Source organism: Calypte anna, chromosome 2 (genome assembly GCF_003957555.1).
Source record: "Calypte anna isolate BGI_N300 chromosome 2, bCalAnn1_v1.p, whole genome shotgun sequence".
Classification (NCBI taxonomy): domain Eukaryota; kingdom Metazoa; phylum Chordata; class Aves; order Apodiformes; family Trochilidae; genus Calypte; species Calypte anna.
The window spans coordinates 26,268,801-26,288,665 of record NC_044245.1 but is presented as its reverse complement, the minus strand read 5'-3'; the positions used below and the strand labels follow the sequence as shown (position 1 = coordinate 26,288,665).

At 37.2% G+C, this 19,865-nt stretch overlaps 1 protein-coding gene across 1 annotated transcript in view; it reads left to right on the top strand.

Annotated features, from left to right (window-relative positions):
- The window catches only part of ICA1 (islet cell autoantigen 1), a 63,675-nt gene that overhangs the window by 8,949 nt on the left and 34,861 nt on the right, over positions 1–19,865 (top strand). The window contains exons 2-7 of the mRNA XM_030446238.1: positions 2,721–2,767; positions 4,524–4,561; positions 7,478–7,649; positions 9,472–9,544; positions 10,917–11,040; positions 12,805–13,003. Coding sequence (XP_030302098.1) covers positions 4,545–4,561; positions 7,478–7,649; positions 9,472–9,544; positions 10,917–11,040; positions 12,805–13,003 — 585 coding nt within the window. The 5' untranslated portion in view covers positions 2,721–2,767; positions 4,524–4,544. The remainder of the gene's footprint in view (positions 1–2,720; positions 2,768–4,523; positions 4,562–7,477; positions 7,650–9,471; positions 9,545–10,916; positions 11,041–12,804; positions 13,004–19,865) is intronic.

Genomic DNA, 19,865 nt, shown 5'->3' with positions numbered 1-19,865 from the left:
TCACCTTCCCCAGATGCTTTTAATAATGTCCTTTGTTACTGTTTAACCAATATCTTGACTGTCTTTCAGTCCTACACTTGAAACAGTAACAATACATGAAGTTAGATATTATAAAAAAAAATTAACTATGGCCCTACTAAACAGCTGCAGAGACAATTTACATTGTACATGTAATAGTATCGGAAGAATTAAAACTGTTAATATTAAAATTTTGTGCTCTGTATGAAAATATCAATATGAGTAAAAGTTGAAGCTATTTGAGACAACTCGTAGCAGTTCTTTGGTTGGGTATTTTTTTGGTTTTGTGTAGCTACAGTGGTTGTGGTGCAGTCTTCCTCTGCTGTTCATTTACACCATTCTTGTGGAAATTCTTCTGTGTTTAACCAATGGTAGCAGCACACTTGTAGCTCTCCAATCACATCTTCTTTTATGTTGTACAGATTTTCACAGAAACACATAGATTGGAATGGAGCACTGGAAATTACATAGTCCAGATTCCTGCTCAATCAGGCCCAGTTAGAGCAGGTTGCTCAGGGCCATTCCCAGTAGAGACATGGCAGCCTGTTCCAGTGCTTGATAATCCTCATGGTGAAAATTGTCCTGCTTTAGGTTAAGTTGGAATTTCACACTTGTCCTCCTAGTGTACATCTTCGACAAGGGTTTGTGTTTGCTTAACATCCTCCCATTAGGTAGTTGTAGACAGCTGTAAGGCCTCCTGTTAGCCTTTGGTGGTCTCACAGCTGAACAATGGTGTTATGGGGTCCTAACTCTGACCAATGGACCCGCTCAAGTGTTGTTGTTATATGGAGAGCAAAACTGGAAACTACTCTAGGTGTGGTCCCACGAAAGGCTTTGAGGATTCTGTGGAACACCACGACAAAGGCATTGCTAAAGTTAGCACACAACATGCACTGCTCTTGTCTCCTTCACCAGAGGCAGTAATCTCATAGTAGAGGGCAGTTGGGTTGGTATGGCATGATTTACTCTTAAAAACAATCCATGCTGGTTGTTCCTACTCAACTGTCTATCTGTCATGTCACTGAGAATGGTTTGCTGGAGGGTTTTCTCCATGATCCTGACAGTAGCCTTAAAGAACTAAAGACACAGTGTAGACTTTTCAGTGAAAACCAAGGTAAAAACATACTTTTTCCTTTCCATATTCTTTGTCATGCAGTGGGCTTGTTTCTGACTTAGCCTGTCTATTGGTGCCACTGTTTTTACAGAACACTTCCTGTCCTTCACCCACTGTGGTTTTGTCTTTCCTAACTCCATCCCTGCATGCTCAGGCAATGCTTTTACATTCTCCTGAGTAACGTGTTGCTGCCTCCATCTTCTACATGCGTTAGTTTTACATTTGAGTTCATTAAAATTAATCTATCCTGGCCACCTGCCAAAGCCCATAGAGATGGGCTGTCAATGTGCTTTGAGGAAGTTGACTTCAAAGATCACACTGTTGTCCTGGGCTCCTCCTGAAAACCCAGTTAAGGGTATGATCTAACTAGTCAAGACTGAATGTTTCTTAAAAATAAAATCCTAATATTGCCAGCTAAATATTGATATGTTTGCTGTAGAATGAAGATGCAAGCATGAAAATTCCTGTATTAGCACATCAACTATATACAGGTCAAATAAATATTCCCTTACTATGTTCCTCTACCTTTGTCTCTAATTTGAATACCTATGTTAAAATACACATTGTTTCTATTTCAGCAGAGCTTAGCTGTGATGCTGAAACATGGAATATGAGTTAGTTTGCAATGCTACAAATATTTCTCAAGCATGTCTAACTTGAAACAAGGTCTGTGTGGATGAAAGTCACTCTGGGTACTGCGGGGATCACTGGGACCCAAACCCAATGCACGCTTGTGGTTTAAATTAGCAGCTAAATGAATGTCATGATAGTATTGGACATGCAGGTTTTCCAGAGTGTTCTCAGTCACTGAGAAAGATGAAACTCAGCTGAGGCTTCTGAACCAAAACTTGATTTCCCTCTGAAAGTTCCTTGAACAGCAGCTGGAATGAATGGGATCCAGGAGCATTTTTTGATGGAAATGGTAGGCGAAATACCACAAGCCTTATCAAAAGCCATCTGAATATTTCAGAGCAACCACAGTTCTGTTTACTCAATGCCAGTGCTTACTGAGCTGTCTTTCTACAAACTGAATTCTCACTTAGGAAAAGCTAGTTCTGTACTGGAAATAAAGTGGGCCCAGGGACTGACCTTGAACACTGAGCTGTTTCTTGTTCCTGCTGTTTGATTACTGCATTCTCTTGGCACTGTTTTTTGTCTGTAGCACCTACAGTTCTGTGGGATCTTTCTCTCTCCTGGCAAGTTTTGGATGCTGCCAGAAGCCAGAAGTTATTTCCAGCAGGCAGTGTAAGTGAGGCTACATATGTCATACTACATTACCCCAAGCAGGACTTGTAACCTCAGACAACTGAGATGCCAGTGTGTCACACAGCAGGACGTGCCCTCATTCTCATACCATGAAAACACTGTCCTCATGGCTGTGGTAGTCCTCACTTTGAACTACAAAACACAGGGAAACAGTATCTTGGGGACATAGGGGTACTATGTAGGACTCAAAGGAGTGTAACTAAGAGTATCCCAGAACCAAAATTTCAGGTCAGATGTTTAAGAACAAAGAGCATGAGCTGTGCTTGCAGATGAAAACTGTTTCGCTGTAATCCTGGTATTTTCCTGTTTCTATTTTTTTTAGGGAGACTGGTTTCCTGGAAAGTCAGGTGGACTCGTACAGTGAGTAAGGTCAGTGCCTTAGACCTATTCCCCATGTTGCTTAGGGGTTTTTTTCCATGTAATATGCATGTTACTATAGCTAGACAGCCTGATCTCTGCTTCCTGTCAAACTAAGCATGGAGGTGAGTAACTGAGTCATGGATGTGTATACAAGCTAAATCCTGTGTTCTTATCTTGCTCATACACACCCATAGTTAACTTAGGGAGGACCTGTATCAAAACAGTGAAGCATAAAGGTGTTAGAAAACTGGAGTTAATGTTGCCTGTGCCTTATGGTGCCAGAAACTACAGCAAAGCCCCGATGGATGCTGCCCACTGCATATTGTCTGACACTGTGGTGCACAATGCAAACAATCTAAAGAGTCCTCTCTTTCTCTTGGTTGTTTGAATGTTGGCCTTTACATTTAAACTCTGCTCTGAAGACAAGAGCTAATTCTCATGGTCTCTCCTGCAGTGCTTACACGTACTTGACAACAATTCCAGTTCAGGAAAACCTCCTGCTCTGATATAATCTTGCAGCATTTCATGGAGCTTTGCCAGGAAGTTTCACAGGTCTTGACAGCAGAGTGCTTAGAATCAGACATCTGAGATTTGGCTTCAGATGGAAGTGTATGTGCTTCATGATTGCAGGAAGCACTCAGGTTGTTTGCATTCTCATGTTCTGGTTCCTGCAATCTGTTCCAGTCCCATTGCCACTCCAGTGCTAACTGTGCTGTCTGTACGCAGCACCGTACTATATATGTTCCCAGTGTCATCTCTCCTCGTTGCAGCCCCTTTTTTCTTTTGCCCAGATCTGTGCCAAAGTTCAGTTTCTGCATCATTACCTTCCTAGCTGCTTTTTCCATTTCTGTTTTCTCAGTCAGTCAGCTTCTCATCTTAGTGCAGCCTGTTGGTATATTCCTTCTGTGGCTGGTTTTACCACAGGCCATTTGCCAGCAGCACCGTCCTGAGCAGCTTGTTTTTGGTCTCATCTACAATCATGCTGCATTGCCTCTGTTTGGATGCTGATTGTTTGCTGGAGATCAGAGTCCTCTCTGAAATCAGCAGAGGGAGAAGCCAGGTGCTTGTTGATTATAAGGAGTGTCTGGCTTTGCTTGTAAATTTAGACTGGAAGCAGTGTGCTGAGTTACTGGTAGGAAGTGTTGAGTGTGCCATCTGGTCAGCTCAAAATATAGTGAGAGACTGAAGTATCCAAGCTGGAGCTACTATTTTATAAAATCCAAAGTCCAGATGCATACAAATCATATACTATTCTCAGGGGCTTTTGTTGCCTCTCAAAAAAAAAAAACCCAGCCACCACCCGGTGGTTAAATTGTGCATCTGTGGCTCAAGATGTGATGTAGCTACTGTTCTTAAAAAATAAATCAGTGGGACATGGGTGAAAAAAAAAATAGTAGCTGAAACTGTGTTGTGGTTAAATCTTGGGAGAAGAATAATCCCGGCTGAGGACAGTGCCTTGCATGGACAATTTTAGCTTAATTTGTCAAAAAGAACTGAAAGTTATGTTGGATAAATTTAATTTTGCTTGCAAAAGACAATTTACTAAAGTATAGTAATAGGCAACACCAAAATTTTTTATCATGCATTTAGGACAGAATTCTCTGTTACCTGAGGAAAACAATTGGTTTTGTATAGTAACATGGTAAGCAAGATTCTGCAACACAGTAATTTTCTGTGCGAAAGGGTAGAGGCTTTCTGGAGTCTAACTTGGTAATTACATTTTAAAGATTTTTCTATTAACTGATAACTTCTTGTTTTATTTAAGTGTCTGAAGAAAACAGGAAAAATGGAAGGTCATAAATAGTAAGTACCTTCATCATTTTTTCTTATTCCAAAGAGATAGTGGTGTTTGATGTGTTCATTTGTCACTGCCTGAGTCTATTCTGGCATGCAGTATATGCATGCACCCTACATATATATATATATATATATGCACCCTACTCTGGCATACAGTATTCATGTGAAGTCACTGGTAGACATTCTGTTTAAAATTAATTTTAAAAAACAAAACAAAAAAAAGAAAAAAACGGAAATGAAACAAAATAAACCAAAACCAAAGCAAAAAACTTGCCAAAGAATGGAAAAACAAGTGAACTGACTAGCTAGAAAATTACCATATGTTATCTTATCACTTCCCTGCTGAATGGAAGGTTGTGTATGAGCTGTTGTATTTCAAGAGGTTTATCTGTGGTGATCAACTTCAGAATAAAGTTCATCCTTCTTTTAGTTATATTTTCTGATTGTTAAACAAAACTGCAATATGTTTATTATTATTTGACACAAAAATTGTTTTAAAAGGTGTGAACAAGGGTCTACTGGTAAAAAATGTCCACTGAATGTTTTGGTAATGGGACAAATCTTAATTTTCTTATTCCTTGCACCATGTCCACAGAATTTCTAGTGACCTCAACTGAGGCAGATATCAAGCCTGGTTGACATCAGTTAAATTATGGTGTTTTCTCCACTTGACCACTGAACTGAGATATCAATTATTTGCACAGCTGTAGCAGAACTTAAAGCACACAACCAGGCAGACAGCTGGGGTCTTTACCCTGCCTTGTGAGCCTTTTGATTCTTTATTATTACTATCTGTAAAGTAATGCTGTTTTTATTAAACTCTCATACTCTGTTTTCTTGTAATGCTGAGCGATCTTGTTGCTTATTAGAGGCTATAGAATTTTTAATGGTACAGTTTATATAAAGATAACACAGGCTTTAGCTAAGCTGATAGGCTGTCTGTTGTCAGAGTGCATAATGGTTTGTGCAGAATTCCACATGCAGTGTGGTATATTTTGCATGTGTTGTTTATTTTGCTCAGTGGCACCAAAAAGACCTTTATTTTTAAGAGTTTTAAACTCTTGGAACTATCACTTGGGTGAAATGAAATTAATTAGTATCTTTGCTTTAAAAGTTTGGGGAAGAGGTCAAGAAGTACTCTGTGCATATTGAATTTTGCTTACTTCCAGTTTAATTTCCTATCTCTTTGATGATTAATTCACTTTCTCCTAAGTCACTGATTAAAAAGAAAAAAAAATGGCATACAAAGCAAGTATTAAGTACCTGAGAAACAAACTGCCTTTCAAAGGTAAACTGTTACTATTAATACAGTAGGGCAGATGTGCCACACTTTGGGGACTAAGTGTACCAGTGGCTTGTTTCAGAATGGCTATAGGATTCATAACAAGCCTGTATATCTGTGTGTCTTGATACATGACTTGATGTGTACGATGGGCCTGAAGACCCCTTGGGGTAGCATCCCTGAGCATCCCTGAGCTGTGTTGTGAACACAGCAGTATCTCATGAATGAACCACAATTGGTCACTTTGCAGGTGGAAGGTATCTCTTTTCAAAATAAACTATTTTTTTTTCATAGGGTGTTTAATGTAGGAAGTTTTAGGAACCATTTACTTCTAAACATCTGCAAAAATCACTGCAGCTTCTTATATATGCACATATGGGAAAAGGCATGTACCTCTGCAGAAATTAATCATGGAAAAATCAAGATTTCATTGTGAGGCAATATTTTCTATTAAACCATCTTTGTATAGTTTACATATAATGGAGTTTATCTTCAGTTTGCAGTTTTTATTAGGTCTGCTAGAGGAATGCAGAATCACCTGTCACTGGAAAATAATCCTTGAAAAAAAAATTCCCTATTAATGCACCTGCAGATATAATATAGTCATTGCAAAATGAAAGATGTGAACTATCTATCTTGCAGATAGAATGCTCAAAAGAGATGAGTATTTTTCTAAGTCTTTATTTTTCAGTTATAAAGAGGGGAGGGCAAATATTCTTAATTCCATTCGTAAAATGAACTTTGTGAAATCCTGACACGGCTCAAATTGCATGAAAATTGCTGTCTGCTTAAGCAACTGTGCTAGTTCAGTTAGTTGTATAAAAATTATATTCCATGGACTATAAATCATTCCATAATGCATTGGGAAGAATTCTTTTCAGCTGCTTATTTGGCAACACTACGTGCTAGACACATTTGAATTGAAAGCAGATTATTATTTTCCAAAGTAGGATGGAAAATAATTGTAGAAATAGTGTTACTTTTAATTGCTTTGTTATTGATACATAATGAGGAAATGCATGTTAGAATACGTGTGTTTGCATGCAAATCATAGAATCATAGAATCATAGAATTAGCCGGGTTGGAAGGGACCTCAGAGATCATCTAGTCCAACCCTTGACCCACCGGAGCAGTTGCTAGACCATGGCACTGAGTGCCACATCCAGTCTTTTTTTAAATGTCTCCAGGGACGGAGAATCTACCACCTCACCGGGCAGTCCATTCCATAGCCTGATCACCCTCTCCGTGAAGAAATTCTTTCTAATATCTAACCTAAACCTCCCCTGGCACAACTTACGACTGTGTCCTCTTGTCTTGTTGAAGGTCGTCTGTGAAAAGAGTCCAGTTCCCACCTCGCTACACCCTCCTTTCAGGGAGTTGTAGACAGCAATGAGGTCTCCCCTGAGCCTCCTCTTCTCCAGGCTGAACAGCCCCAGCTCTCTCAGCCTCTCCTCATAGGGCCTGTGCTCGAGTCCCTTCACCAGCCTGGTTGCCCTCCTTTGGACCTGTTCCAGGACCAATGCAACGTTCTCAGTGGAATTTAGTAATCTAGCTTCTTAGACTTATTTTTAAGCATCTTGTTAAGCTTGTTTTTTAAGCATCTTATTAAAGTTTTATGATTTTGTTTCTTAATATTTTAGCAATTATCCAAGAGAATTTTACGACCAATATGCTCAAAGCCAAGAAAAATCTGTGGTCAATAAAATGCAACAGAAATACTGGAAAACAAAACAAACCCTTATAAAAGTCACAGGGAAAAAGGAAGATGAACATGTTGTGGCTTCAGATGCAGATCTGGATGCAAAACTAGAGGTTTGTAATATCCACATAAGGCATATTCTTTGTTAGCATTTAAAGTGTTTTCCTACTGTAAATAAATTTTTGTCATTGTTTTCTTGCCATACACTTTCCAAATTTTAACAGAAATAGCTATGTAAATATGGGGAGTGTAGTAGCATTTTGTAACCAATGTCTCTCAAACTTTATTGGCAACCTAACTTCTTTATTTTCGTGTTTGGCAGGCAGTTTTTTCATCATCCTTTGTGCTTATATCAGTTATCCTTATCCTTTGGTAATACCACTTTAAACAATTAATTTTTTTTTAAAATAGCAGTCTATAGTTTATGCAAATGACAATCTTTATTCTACATTTATACCATGTATACCAGAAGAACATGAGCTATACAAAAAAAGGAGCAAAGTGCATAGTACACTCTCCTCTCTGGAGTTTTTGTGCAGATTGTTGGGGTTTGACATGAACAAAGAAAGCTTCTAAAAATCTGTAAAGTGTAACCAAGAGAGGGCATCCTGCTGTGTGACAAATACAGTCCTGCTGTCAGTATCTTCAGGGCCACTGGGAAAAAGAAACTGGAGTTTCAGAAGCAGAAGAGCTTTAACACATTTGACACAAAGCAAAAGATAAAGGATGGACATCTATAACTTGATAACCAAGTCTGTGTCCAGCTAAGTTTTATCAGTATTGTTTTATTATGTAAGGTTAAATGTTTTGCCTTCCTGATTTTCCTTAATTGCTTAAAAATTGTGGAGTTAGGATTCTCAGTTTGTTATTTAACTGAATTAAAAGAGGTGGTGTTTTACAACAAATAGATCTTTGTGGTTCTGTCTGTAGCAATGACAATTTATAATGTGATGGGGTCTTCACGAGTGGTCGTGAATCAAGAGTATTGATGTAAAGCAAGCTGGAAGGATGGAAACAATACATAACTGAGTTACAGGTTCATCAGGAAGGATGCTTTGTTAGCTCAGGTGGGACTGGAAATAGGGAAATCTGTGTTTACCAGGTAGAAATGTACAAGTGTGTTCTCACTTGGACAACTTCTCAGCTGCAAGTCATGCTCTCAATTTAGAAGACAAGACACATGTAAATGTACAGTAACTCAAGCAGATGCAAATGAAGTCACTTGCTGTGCCAGTAGTCCATTTGCTTACATGTTATTAATGTTTGATATTGTGGAGTTTAGATTTAAATTCCAGATTAGAGGTTTTAGATGGGCAGGCAGAGAGAGTAATATTTTTTCTGTGTCCTAGAAACAACTACCAAAGTTAGTGAAGATTGACTGCGGGGGTGGGGTTGTTTATCCCTCTGCTTCTTTTGGAAACTGCTGCTTTAGAGCTAGACCAGCAAAAAAGTCCAGTTGAAATAGTAACTTTCTGGATTTTAACATACTAGACTTTGTTGTACTGGAATTAAATATGCATATTGCCACTTAACACGTGACAAACACAGCGGACATTTCAATAAGTTTTTTGCTCTCGTGGGTTTATAGAAACAAAGGGTTGCACATCTGAGTTTGTATCCAAATATACCAGTAAGGAAAAAATTATGAGTAGTTTGATTAACTGTCCAAATGTTTCCAAGTTATTTTTTCTCTTTATTTTTCATTTGTATGTTATGATTGGTCTGTCTGTAGTTTGAGAGGAAAATTTAATTGGAAGAAAAGCACAGTTGATATGGAAAAAAGGCTTTCCAGCTGGAAAGATTACTGTCTGTGAAAGAATGAATTAGTGATTACTAATAATTTCCACAAAAAATTAGGCTCTTTCTTGTATTTTAATTGTCAGTGTTTCTTGCATATGCTTACAATTTTTTTTGTTCATTCTTTTTCAATATCAGCTGTTCCATTCTATTCAGAGAACATGTATGGAGTTGCTGAAAGCAATTGAGCTGTATCAAAAAAGGATTTGTTGTAAGTATGATCAAATACAGTATAATAGCTAAAATAAGAAGGTCTACAATATGGAATCATCAAACAAGTAAAAAAGTAAATGGGAAACTAAAGATGCCATCCCCTGCAGACACCTAAAAGCAGACTTAATTATTTGCTTGAAAACTTAGTTCTCACATTTTGTATTTGATGATGCAAAGTGATAAGAAGCAGTAAATATGAGACAAAGATTGTTTTTAAGGTTTGCATGTTTTTTTCCTATTACTTGCTTGGCCTCTTTCAATTCAGAAGTTTCTTGTCTTAGAAATCCTAACTCCATTCTGATCTGTCTTCCTTTTTATCAGGATTGAAAATCAACTATACTGTGCTTATTGTTAGTTTTATAATTGAGTAATCCATGCTCTTATGATTAGTTTGATAATGCTGACTTGGCTGTAACAGGTGTACAGTAATTAGTGAAGTCATTAGTGAGAGGCAGAATCAAACAACAGGTTGGATTAACTGACCTCTAAGGCTTCTCTCCAAGCAGTAGTGTTTGACTCTTTGCTGCTGTAATTTTTGGCCTGGAAAAGAGAATCCAGCTTTGGAGACATCTTTTAATTTGCTTTCTTTTATTGAATTATATGCATATTTTTCCCTTTTTCTTTTGCCTGATTATGTTTCAGGATATGGAGATAAAGTTAGAATAAGTAGTGTACTGAGTTCAAGAAGTGGTGTACAGTAGCAGGTGAAATCTGACACAAAGATGTGCATACAACATATTCTGCTATGTATGCTATGACTCTGTATCACATTTGACTCTTTAGAAAAATGCTAAGAGAATTCAAAAGGCAGTTTTTCATTATAGTAAGGCATTATCCCTATTGCAGTGGGAAGAATTAGGTCCTGTAGGAGACAGCTGCTTTGAAAGACTTGTGGGTCTTTCACTAGGATTTGAGATTGCAAAGACCTCTGGTCCTAGTTTGGCAATAGTCAACAAATTGGTGTAAAACCACTTATTTGTCTTCATCTTCATGTTTAAAAAACATAATAAAAGTATTTCAGATATTTAAAATATAAACAAAAAATTGTGTGTGAATTGTGTAGAATGTATGGTTGCAGGCTGGGATTAAGCCAGGGCACCAACCTAATTCTTTTGTTAAATGAAGAAATAGCATGTTTTTCTTACTGTGTTTTGGACAGATGGAGTTTTATTATAAGAACAGCAAACTCATCAACAAGTGTCTCAAGTGAATCAGATACACTGTTTAATAAATGCAGGGATTTAATGAAATTATTGTTTTGCTCTGCTGCTGAATTTGGACTGACTTAACATACTTCATGTTAGGCCAGAGTTAAAGCTGTTAGGAATCTATTGAATAATGTGTTTGACCATTCATTTATTTTCCAATAGTTCTGTCTCAGGAAGAAAATGAATTGGGGAAATTTCTTCGATCACAGGGTTCTCAGGATAAAACAAGAGCAGGAAAAATGATGCAAGCCACAGGGAAGGCACTCTGCTTTTCTTCTCAGCAAAGGTATGTGTGTCAGAATTATTGTCTGATTTAGAAAGTATGCTAGATAGTGGTAGTTGATTCATCATAATTAATTTTGCCGTTTGATATGTGCAAGGAAACAAATGATATGAAAGTCATTATTGACCAAAACTCCTGTATTATTGGCAACATTATGATGGATTTTTTTTTGTGTGTTTGGGGTTTTTTTACATTATTTAGACTATGAAAGTTTGAAATTTACTGTCATTTGTGAGGGAAAAATATATTCCATTGTGTTTTACAGGATTTTCTTACAGTCTTAATTACTGTGATACTTTCCACCTTAACAGTGTTTAGCTTAACAGTGCAGCTGTTTAGCTCAAAATAAAACATCACATACAGAGCACTGAGAGCTTCATATGTTTATCTTGGTCTAGAGTTTGGTCATTAGCACATCCAGTGACTGCCATGAAAACATATAAGGCACCTTTGAGCAAAACTCCTGATGGTTTGCTTCTTTATAAAGCTTGACTGCTTATAGAAGTCCCACTGCATGACATGTCTATGTAAACTGAACTTTCCATTTAATGGCTTGGGTAAATAGTTGTAGAACTGAGGAAAAAATGTGAGGAGGGGGGAAAATAGCCATACTAAGAAGTTCACATTTTATTATCTCTAACTCAATGCATTTTTTCTTTTAAAATTAACTCAAACACAGTAAACCCTCTGATGTCTCCTGAGCAAGCCTTAAGCTCATGTTAAGTTGGGCCTGCCCTTATTTACGTTGCATGCCAGCAGCTTGGTCAGTAGCTGGAGATAAGAAGGCACAATTTGCTGGCTTCTGGATCTGAAATTAGAAATTCTCTTGTGCCTGGGATATCCCCAAGTCCCCTGATTTGCTCGTTCCTGGAGCTGAAATGAGAAATACTCTAGTAATTCCCTAGTAGAAAATAGGAAGCCCAGGACATCTCTAAGTAGCACATTAACTCTACATTGATGTGAAGTCAATTGAACCCAGTCCAGTGATGTGGCTGCTGGCAACCAAGAAGAAAGCAGAAGCAGCAGGAGGAAGCAAAACAAAAGTTAGAGGAATTCTGTCTGGTTCTGAGATCCCATTAGAAACTAAAGTGATGACATAGGGAGGACAACAGTGTCCCCTACTGCCTTTCCAAAGTGTAGTTGCTGGAAGGAACATTTAAGAAAATTCCTAAATCCTTCCCCAAAATAAATATCCTTCAAAAGAATTAATAAGATTTTTTTTTTTTTTAAAGAAAAGAGATAATTACCTACTTGACAGATGAGTTCTCTATTTATGTGTACATTTGAGGATTAAAAGCCTAATGGAAGTGCTTTTTCTGAGGCTTAACATGACAATCCTGATACACCTGTGGTATCTATCCAGTAATAAGTTACTAGATACTACTACATACTTAGAGTTGTTGGGTGGAGCTTGTGAAGAGGAATGTTACTACCATACATACAGCAGTTTGGCTACCTGGGTTACATTCATGCAATCGACAAGGTTTGGTCTCCACTCATGTAAGTGAAAGGTCACTACTTGAATAGGAAGGTGGCAAACACAATGTACATGTTCATGTTGTTCAAACACAGTGTTCATGTTTACCCACAACCAACCTGTAGGACTGTCAGCAAACAGTAGCACTTCAGCACTTCTGTGAACTGCTTGCTCTGTGCACGTTTTTTTTGGTTGCTAGAAAGGGTCAGTAGTTGTATTAATCTGTCTGCCTTTGTGGAACAACTTCTCTAAGGTGTTTCTTTTTTTGTTTCCTCTGTGCCTTCCCCCAGATTAGCACTTCGTGCTCCTTTGAGTAGATTATATCAAGAAGTGGAGACTTTCAGGTACAGGGCCATCTCAGACACGTGGCTGACAGTGAACCGGATGGAACAGTATCGGACTGAATACAGGGGAGCTCTACTCTGGATGAAAGATGTGTCCCAGGAGCTGGATCCAGATCTTTATAAGCAGATGGAAAAGTTCAGGAAGGTATGAAGTTTCCTGTAGTTTCCTAGAAGGGGATGCCTGATGAATGTCAATGAAACATGGTTTTGATTCTTCTGAGGAAGACATAATTCAGCAGCACTGAGGATGCTGTTTATCATAACTAATCTTTTCAGTCTGACAGAACTCCAATTAATCTGATATGGAATACAATATCCTTCACAGAGTGGGCTGTAAAGAAAGATACTGTAGTGAGAAACAGCATTTTTCAGTAGTCTAGTCAACTTCAGCCTAAGTCTTTGTACTTGAAATAATATATGTTTTTAAAGATATTTATTTAATTTTAAATACTTAGCTGCGATGCTTGAATGACTAGCAGAAGGTATGTCTGGTATCAGCCAGAGAAGAGAAAAATTTGCAGCTAAAGTATATAAAATAACATAAATACACTAGTAGCTGCTGCTAAATTTTTGAGTACAGTTAAAGACCATAGTTTTCAAAATTGGCTATTGATGGACTTTGGAGGAGCAGCTGTAAAATTGGAGCTTGTTTTTAAGTTTGTTATGCACGACTCTTGAGTAACTGCTAAACACTAAACCTGCTAAGGCTGTGTAAATGGTCTTCATTCAGTGTCATTCAAGTTTGATGTACTTCTCCCCTTCCAAAGGGCTTCCAAAAAAGTTGTAGGTGGTAGTATGCAGATTTGCTACCAGGTGTGAGTAACTTACTTGGACTGATCCTGCCCCAGCTGGTTCAGGAATGCTCATGAGAACTTCATGTTTGCTAGTGAGGCTCTAGAGCCAATATTGTTAAAACACTTGAACATTCACAGTTTGCTGTTTAGAAAACTTGAGTATTAGCAGGTTTTAGGATCCTAGGTGTAACACAGTGACTTGTGCTTTGACTAAAGGCAGTAAAAAAATTAACAGAAATTCTGTGATAACTTAAAGCAGAGTCTTAATAGCAGAAATTGTATTAAAGTGTACATCCAAATATGCATGTGCCTGTGGCTTAGAGATGAGAAAGGTAAAAAAGGAAAAGCTCTGTCTGTCGATGTCTTGAGCAATCTGTGACCAAAGGTGTTTGGAGATGAAAGATACTTCAGGATTTTAAAAGCTTCAGCAAACCATCCTAGCAGTGAAGGACTGGCACACATCTAGCCAATGCCATATTTGTAGTCTGAAGTGGTGACACTTGCAATTAGGGAAGGAGTGGAACAAATGGAAGCCCCAGCTAGCCACCTAATCTTTATTTAATGCTTCAGTACAGGATATTCCTGTGGGTCTTGTGGCACCAGACATGTATTTTATTACACCTTGTGGGAAATGTTTATTATGGCAAGTTCTTGCAGGTAAAATAATTGGTATGGTCTTGGCCTCAGCCAAATGCTTATGTATAATGCTTGATTTATTAGAAAAACACTTAAAAATGGAATGTTGGAATTAATAAAACAATACTGGTAATGGTCATACAAAACTGATTTACAGCTTTCTTGCAAAAAAACCTCTATGGGGATATAAATTACATAAATGGCAAAGTAATTAAAATAATATATGCTTTGTATGGTGAGCTGATGTATCTGTCTAACTAAAAGAGTTAGATGTGAATTTCAGACATCTTGCATTGCTGTACCTCAAGGTAATAGGAAAAAAAAGATTTTAATTTTTTTTAAAAGCACTCACAAAGCTTAGTGATAAAAATGTAGAGATAATAAATACTTTGAAATATTCCTAGATCTGAAATTACTTAAATTGTGACGTAAAGAAATAACAAATGTAGATTCAAAAATTCTTTAGTGTTACCTCAAATAGTTTTAAAAACTCAAAATAGGAGAAGGTCTTTTGAACCTTTCTTATTTCTGACTGGATGTCAACTGAAACCCTTTCAGATCACATTGCAATGCAGAGAACAAGAAGCTCTGTATTTTGTAGACAACAAAGTAAAGAAATGCCCTTGGTATCTGCTTCCCTAGGTATCCCATCTGTGCACCAGGCATATCAAACTAGTCTTTAGAGGTATAAAGGCTTGGGGAAAGTAAACATTTTCTGTTTTCATTTTGGGGAAAAGCTAACTACAGAAATTAAATCTTCAAGCATGATGTACTTAGATAGCTATTCCTGAACAAGACACAACAGGTTTTTTAGTGCTTTACAAACATAAGAGACAAACAAAACTAATGGTAGATACTGTAGTCCTAAATAACAAAGTAAAGGGGTTATTTTTATTGCCATCTTCTTCTATTCTTACTTGCAGATCTTAATTGTACCATAGTGTGGCAGTCTAATGCTGGCTTTTTAGGGCTCATTTTGGATCTGTAAAAATTTAAGAAGTCATGCTAGTTTTGTGTATATCTTTGTGAAGGATATAATTGCTGATATAAGTTTTTGGTTCTTAAATGTGCCATCACCAGACTGAAGTGCTTGATCTGGAAATGCATGTCTAGTGAAACACCAGCAAGTATTTGATGAAGCTGATCCTGTCAAAACACCTGAGGGAAATTTGTAAAAATCCAAACTATTGCTTTGGTAAACATCTTTTTTACTTCAAAAGTACAGTGCTGGTTTAGTGATCTTTAGTGCACTCAGTGCATCAGTATGTGTATCACTTGGCTATGGAACTGTTCTTCAAGTATCTAGCCTTTTATAATGCAATTCTTAATGTATCATTATGTGTACAGATACAATACTTTTTTTGGAGACCAAAGCTAAATTGGTCCAGATATTATTCTCATACCTTCCCTCAGATTAGCTCAGGCTAAAAGATCAATACTTGGGTCAGTATTTTCAGAGCTGATAAAATCTGAGGTAAAACATTGGCATTTTTGTAGCTCTCCTTCAAAACAATGAAGTGCTTGTTAAGAAGGCATCAGTCTAAATGGTTGAGACCCAGCAATACTGGCACTTTCAAAGTGTCCCAGAACACTGCAGAACAGCCTTTATATTTGTTATTTGAAGGTACCTATATGATTTCAGCTTGAGTCAAGCCAAGGAAACAGGCGAAGTATTTACTTTTCTCTGCCAGGTTCTATAAATGCTATGTAACTTCATTATTATATTTTTCTGTTAACAGATTTTCTAGATACTCCAGTTCTGTTCTAGATACAGAGGTCTTCCATCCTATATTCAGAGTTTGAAGTGTTGCTTGAGAGAAGCTAAACAACACCTTGGCAAAGCTGTGATATTTAAAAGAATTTAAATGTGTTAAAAACCCTTACCAAATTCTCCACCATTGATCAGGTTTTTAAGATACTTAAATCCAAGCTGTTTTATCTGCCAAGTGAACTGTGCCCTATAGCACGTGCTCTGCCACAATATTGTAAAGATAAAGGCTGAATGGCCCGAGTGCTGATTGTCCCCCAGTGTCCTTCCAGTTCTGAAGAAGTGAAGCTTCTCCATGCTTCCAGCTTCTCCTGATGTCAGTGTGCAGAGGGATAGGCAGAGCCTCCAGGCAGTACCTTCCTTTGTGCTGCCTACAGGAATCTGGAGGAGGCTCTGCTATTCAGTTTTACTTGTGTGACTGCAAGTGCAATTATAGACTTTTCTCATCAAGCCTAGACATTACAGTGCCATCCATAATGGGTAAAAAAATGAGAGGTGAAAAAAAAATTATCATGGCTAATTATAATTACCTCTGTGACATGGCAGGATATATACATGAGCCTAAAGTAATAGAATGAATTAATCCTTCTTTAATTGTTGCTTGCTTCCATCATTATTCTACTCCTCAGCTTCCATTCTGGGGCTTGAACCAAAGCTGGAGTAGCTTTGGAAATACCCAGTGGTCATGCTGGGATCCCTGACACAACCTGCACTGCAGCAGTGTGCTGAGAACTGTGACCTCTGGAGGGTTGGGTTTTGTTTCTTCTGATTGTCTATTCCTCTCTGCTTTGCCAAAGCTGCTTTACTGGGAGTTCTGCTCCTGGATGAACCAAAAAGAAACCTCAGAGAGGAGACAGAGAATAGGTTGAAGCTGCATTGGGGTAAGAAGTGATGCATGGGCTGGGTGCAGCAGAGCTTTATAAATGCTGAGATTCATCTGCTTGGAATATTGTCCAAGCCCTGTGTCTGTCTCTGTGGTTATTGAAAATTACTGCAATAAATATCTGAATTTGTAAAATAGTATTTATTGGATGGGGTAATGTCTGGAAAAATAATTGGGGTTTGATAAATACATATTTGCATGGGATCTGGAGTAGGGAAACATGTAGCATGGCTTGCGTTGGACCTCCTTCTTCTGGAGGATTAGAAAGGCCCCACCAGACAGTGCAGAGCCCTGAATTACTTCAGTAATTACTTCCTTTAAAAATCCTAAATGCTCCTCCCACAAATAACCCCCAATCTTCTGATTTGGATAGTTGATGCTCATTAGATTAGTAGCTGAGATTCCAGAAGATCAAATAATACTTGATGCGAGATATCTGTCCACTCTAAAATTAGTAAGATGGTGTCACACAGTGCACACAGATCCACATCTTAGTATAGCAATGCAGTAACAGCATGATCTCACAATGTGATGATAAGGAACACCTATGCATGTCACTTCTTGTGACATGCCTGTGTCACCAAGAGTGTGTTTGGTTTCATTCTGTGTGGTAATAACAGTAAAAACACAATTCTATAAGTATTTTTTAAATATGAAATCATATGGTGTTGGAAATGTTAAATGATTTATGTGGAAATTATGGTAGTGAGAAACAAAAGAAAAAAGCATTTTTTAGAGAACTGGTTTGCTTTGTCATTATTGTCTCTCCTTGTAACAGCAGGTAGGATTGCCATGCTGATTCTGTTTTGTCTGTGTGGGTTTTTCTGTAATGTTATTTCCAGGTTTTCCAATGTCAAATTCAGTAACATTAAGTAGAGAACCTGAAATATTCCAGTTTACTTTACACACAAAATGCTCAAATGTTTTAAGGCACTTGTGAAAGATTCCCTTTTTCTGAAAATGTGATTGTAAGCAGAAATGTTCTTCACAGTGTAAGCATTTTATAGTCTTATAATTTTAAATTGCCATTTCCAGTACCATTTGTAAGATTCAAGGTAAGCAATAAGATAAAATCAATGATTGTTCTGACGCCATTTCATGTATATTAAATATCACTGATAATTGTTACTGGGCTAAAAGCAAAGTGACAATCTGTGATGGAGATGTCCTTTTAAAAGCATAATAAGAGTATGCCACTTAAAAATAGAAACAGGCTTCTTGGAACAGATTACATCATCTTAAAAGGTATTGCTTGTAGAATATAGTTACTCCCAGAGATTGCTTGCCCTTGGGAGGTGGTTCATCATCTGTTCAGTTATTTTTAAGATAGAAGAGTCTGAGGTGAGAGTCAGCAAGTTGGCTGTAAAATAGGATAAGATGAAGTGCTAGACTACAGATAAAATGCATTTTCAACAACCTAACTGAAATAAAAAAGGTAGAATTAGTTGAATTGTTGTGAAGTTTCAGACTGGTATTAATTTCAAGAAAAGGCAAATTTAAAAGAAAATTTATTTCAAGAAAATCCTAAAAAATTCTCTTCCCATTATTTAATGTTTCAACAGAACATAATATTTTTTAAAAAATGTTTTAATCAATAGTAATGTTAAGTCCAAATTTAGTGTAATAATTACTAGCCCAAATATTAAAAAAACACTCTCATATATGATGTCACAAAAATTAAGCTCCAAGAATTTTTCTCCTGCCTAGTAATTATAGATGTGTAAGTATTAAATATAACGCTCATTTTTTTTTAAATGGAGTAAAAACTTTTAAAAATTATTCTGCTGGTTTTTAGCCCTAAAATGAGGCAGAAAAGATAATTTCCTAGACAGTTTCTGTTGCTTGCTTGAAGACCTCAGCTCTGCAAACTGGGCAATGTGGGCAAAGGCCCTAACCCATGTGGTTCATTTTGTGAATTCAGTACCTAATGAAGTGTAAAAATGTAAACAGAATAGGTTGTGAAAAGAGATTTGGAAAATTCCCTCAGCCTTAATAATCTGCAAAGAGTAGAAGGATAGCTAAAAAAATATTTTTTAAAAATAAATGAAATACAGATGTGACTGAACTGAAAGAATTCTGCAGGAGAGAAGAATAAACAGGAAGGGGGAATACAGCTGTTGGGGAAAACATTATTTACACAAGAGAACCAAGTTTTTCTATCGTCACCACTGCCCAGGAATTCTTCTTAGACTTTCCTGAAAAGCCTGGGCACATATATGTATAATAGAGTCCATCTGCTTTTACTTCATAAGGCCTTTGCTGCTCAGTTATGTTACATAGCCTCTCAGTGATTACAAAGATGCTGTGTTTATTTTTCTACTTCACTTAATGAAACCAAATTGAAGATAGAGAATTTTTTAAAAGGCCATTTCATCTCTGTTTTACAGATACCATACTTGAACCCTGGTTAGATTTTAAATGTTTCTCTGTGATAGCACAATGTGAAGTCTGAAGAGCAGCACAGAAAGATTTGGTTGTTTTTTCATCAGTACAATCTTCCTGAGTTTGTATCTAGTATCTGTATCTTTGTATCTGGTCAAAATATAATTAAATTGTTTTGAGGAAAATAAGGATACCTATTGATGTATCAAATGTCAACCAGGAAACATTATTTATCATGTATTTGTTTTTCTTAACATTTTCAGTTCAGGTAGTATCATAAAATTTTATTGTGTTTCACTGGCAAACTGGAGCAATAAAAATGTGCATGATAGTGTACAACCAACATTGTGTGATGAATTAATCATGATTATTAGTGATTGCCATTTCATACTCTGTGCTGAAAGAGGGCAGACAGAAAACAAAATCCAAAACTTCAGCTATAGGTGGTCTTTTCCTGCACAATCACAGGAGTGGCTGTAGAGCTCCTGCAGGGGGATAAGCAGAAAGGTTTTGTGCTCAGGAAACATCTGGGGACCAAATATTA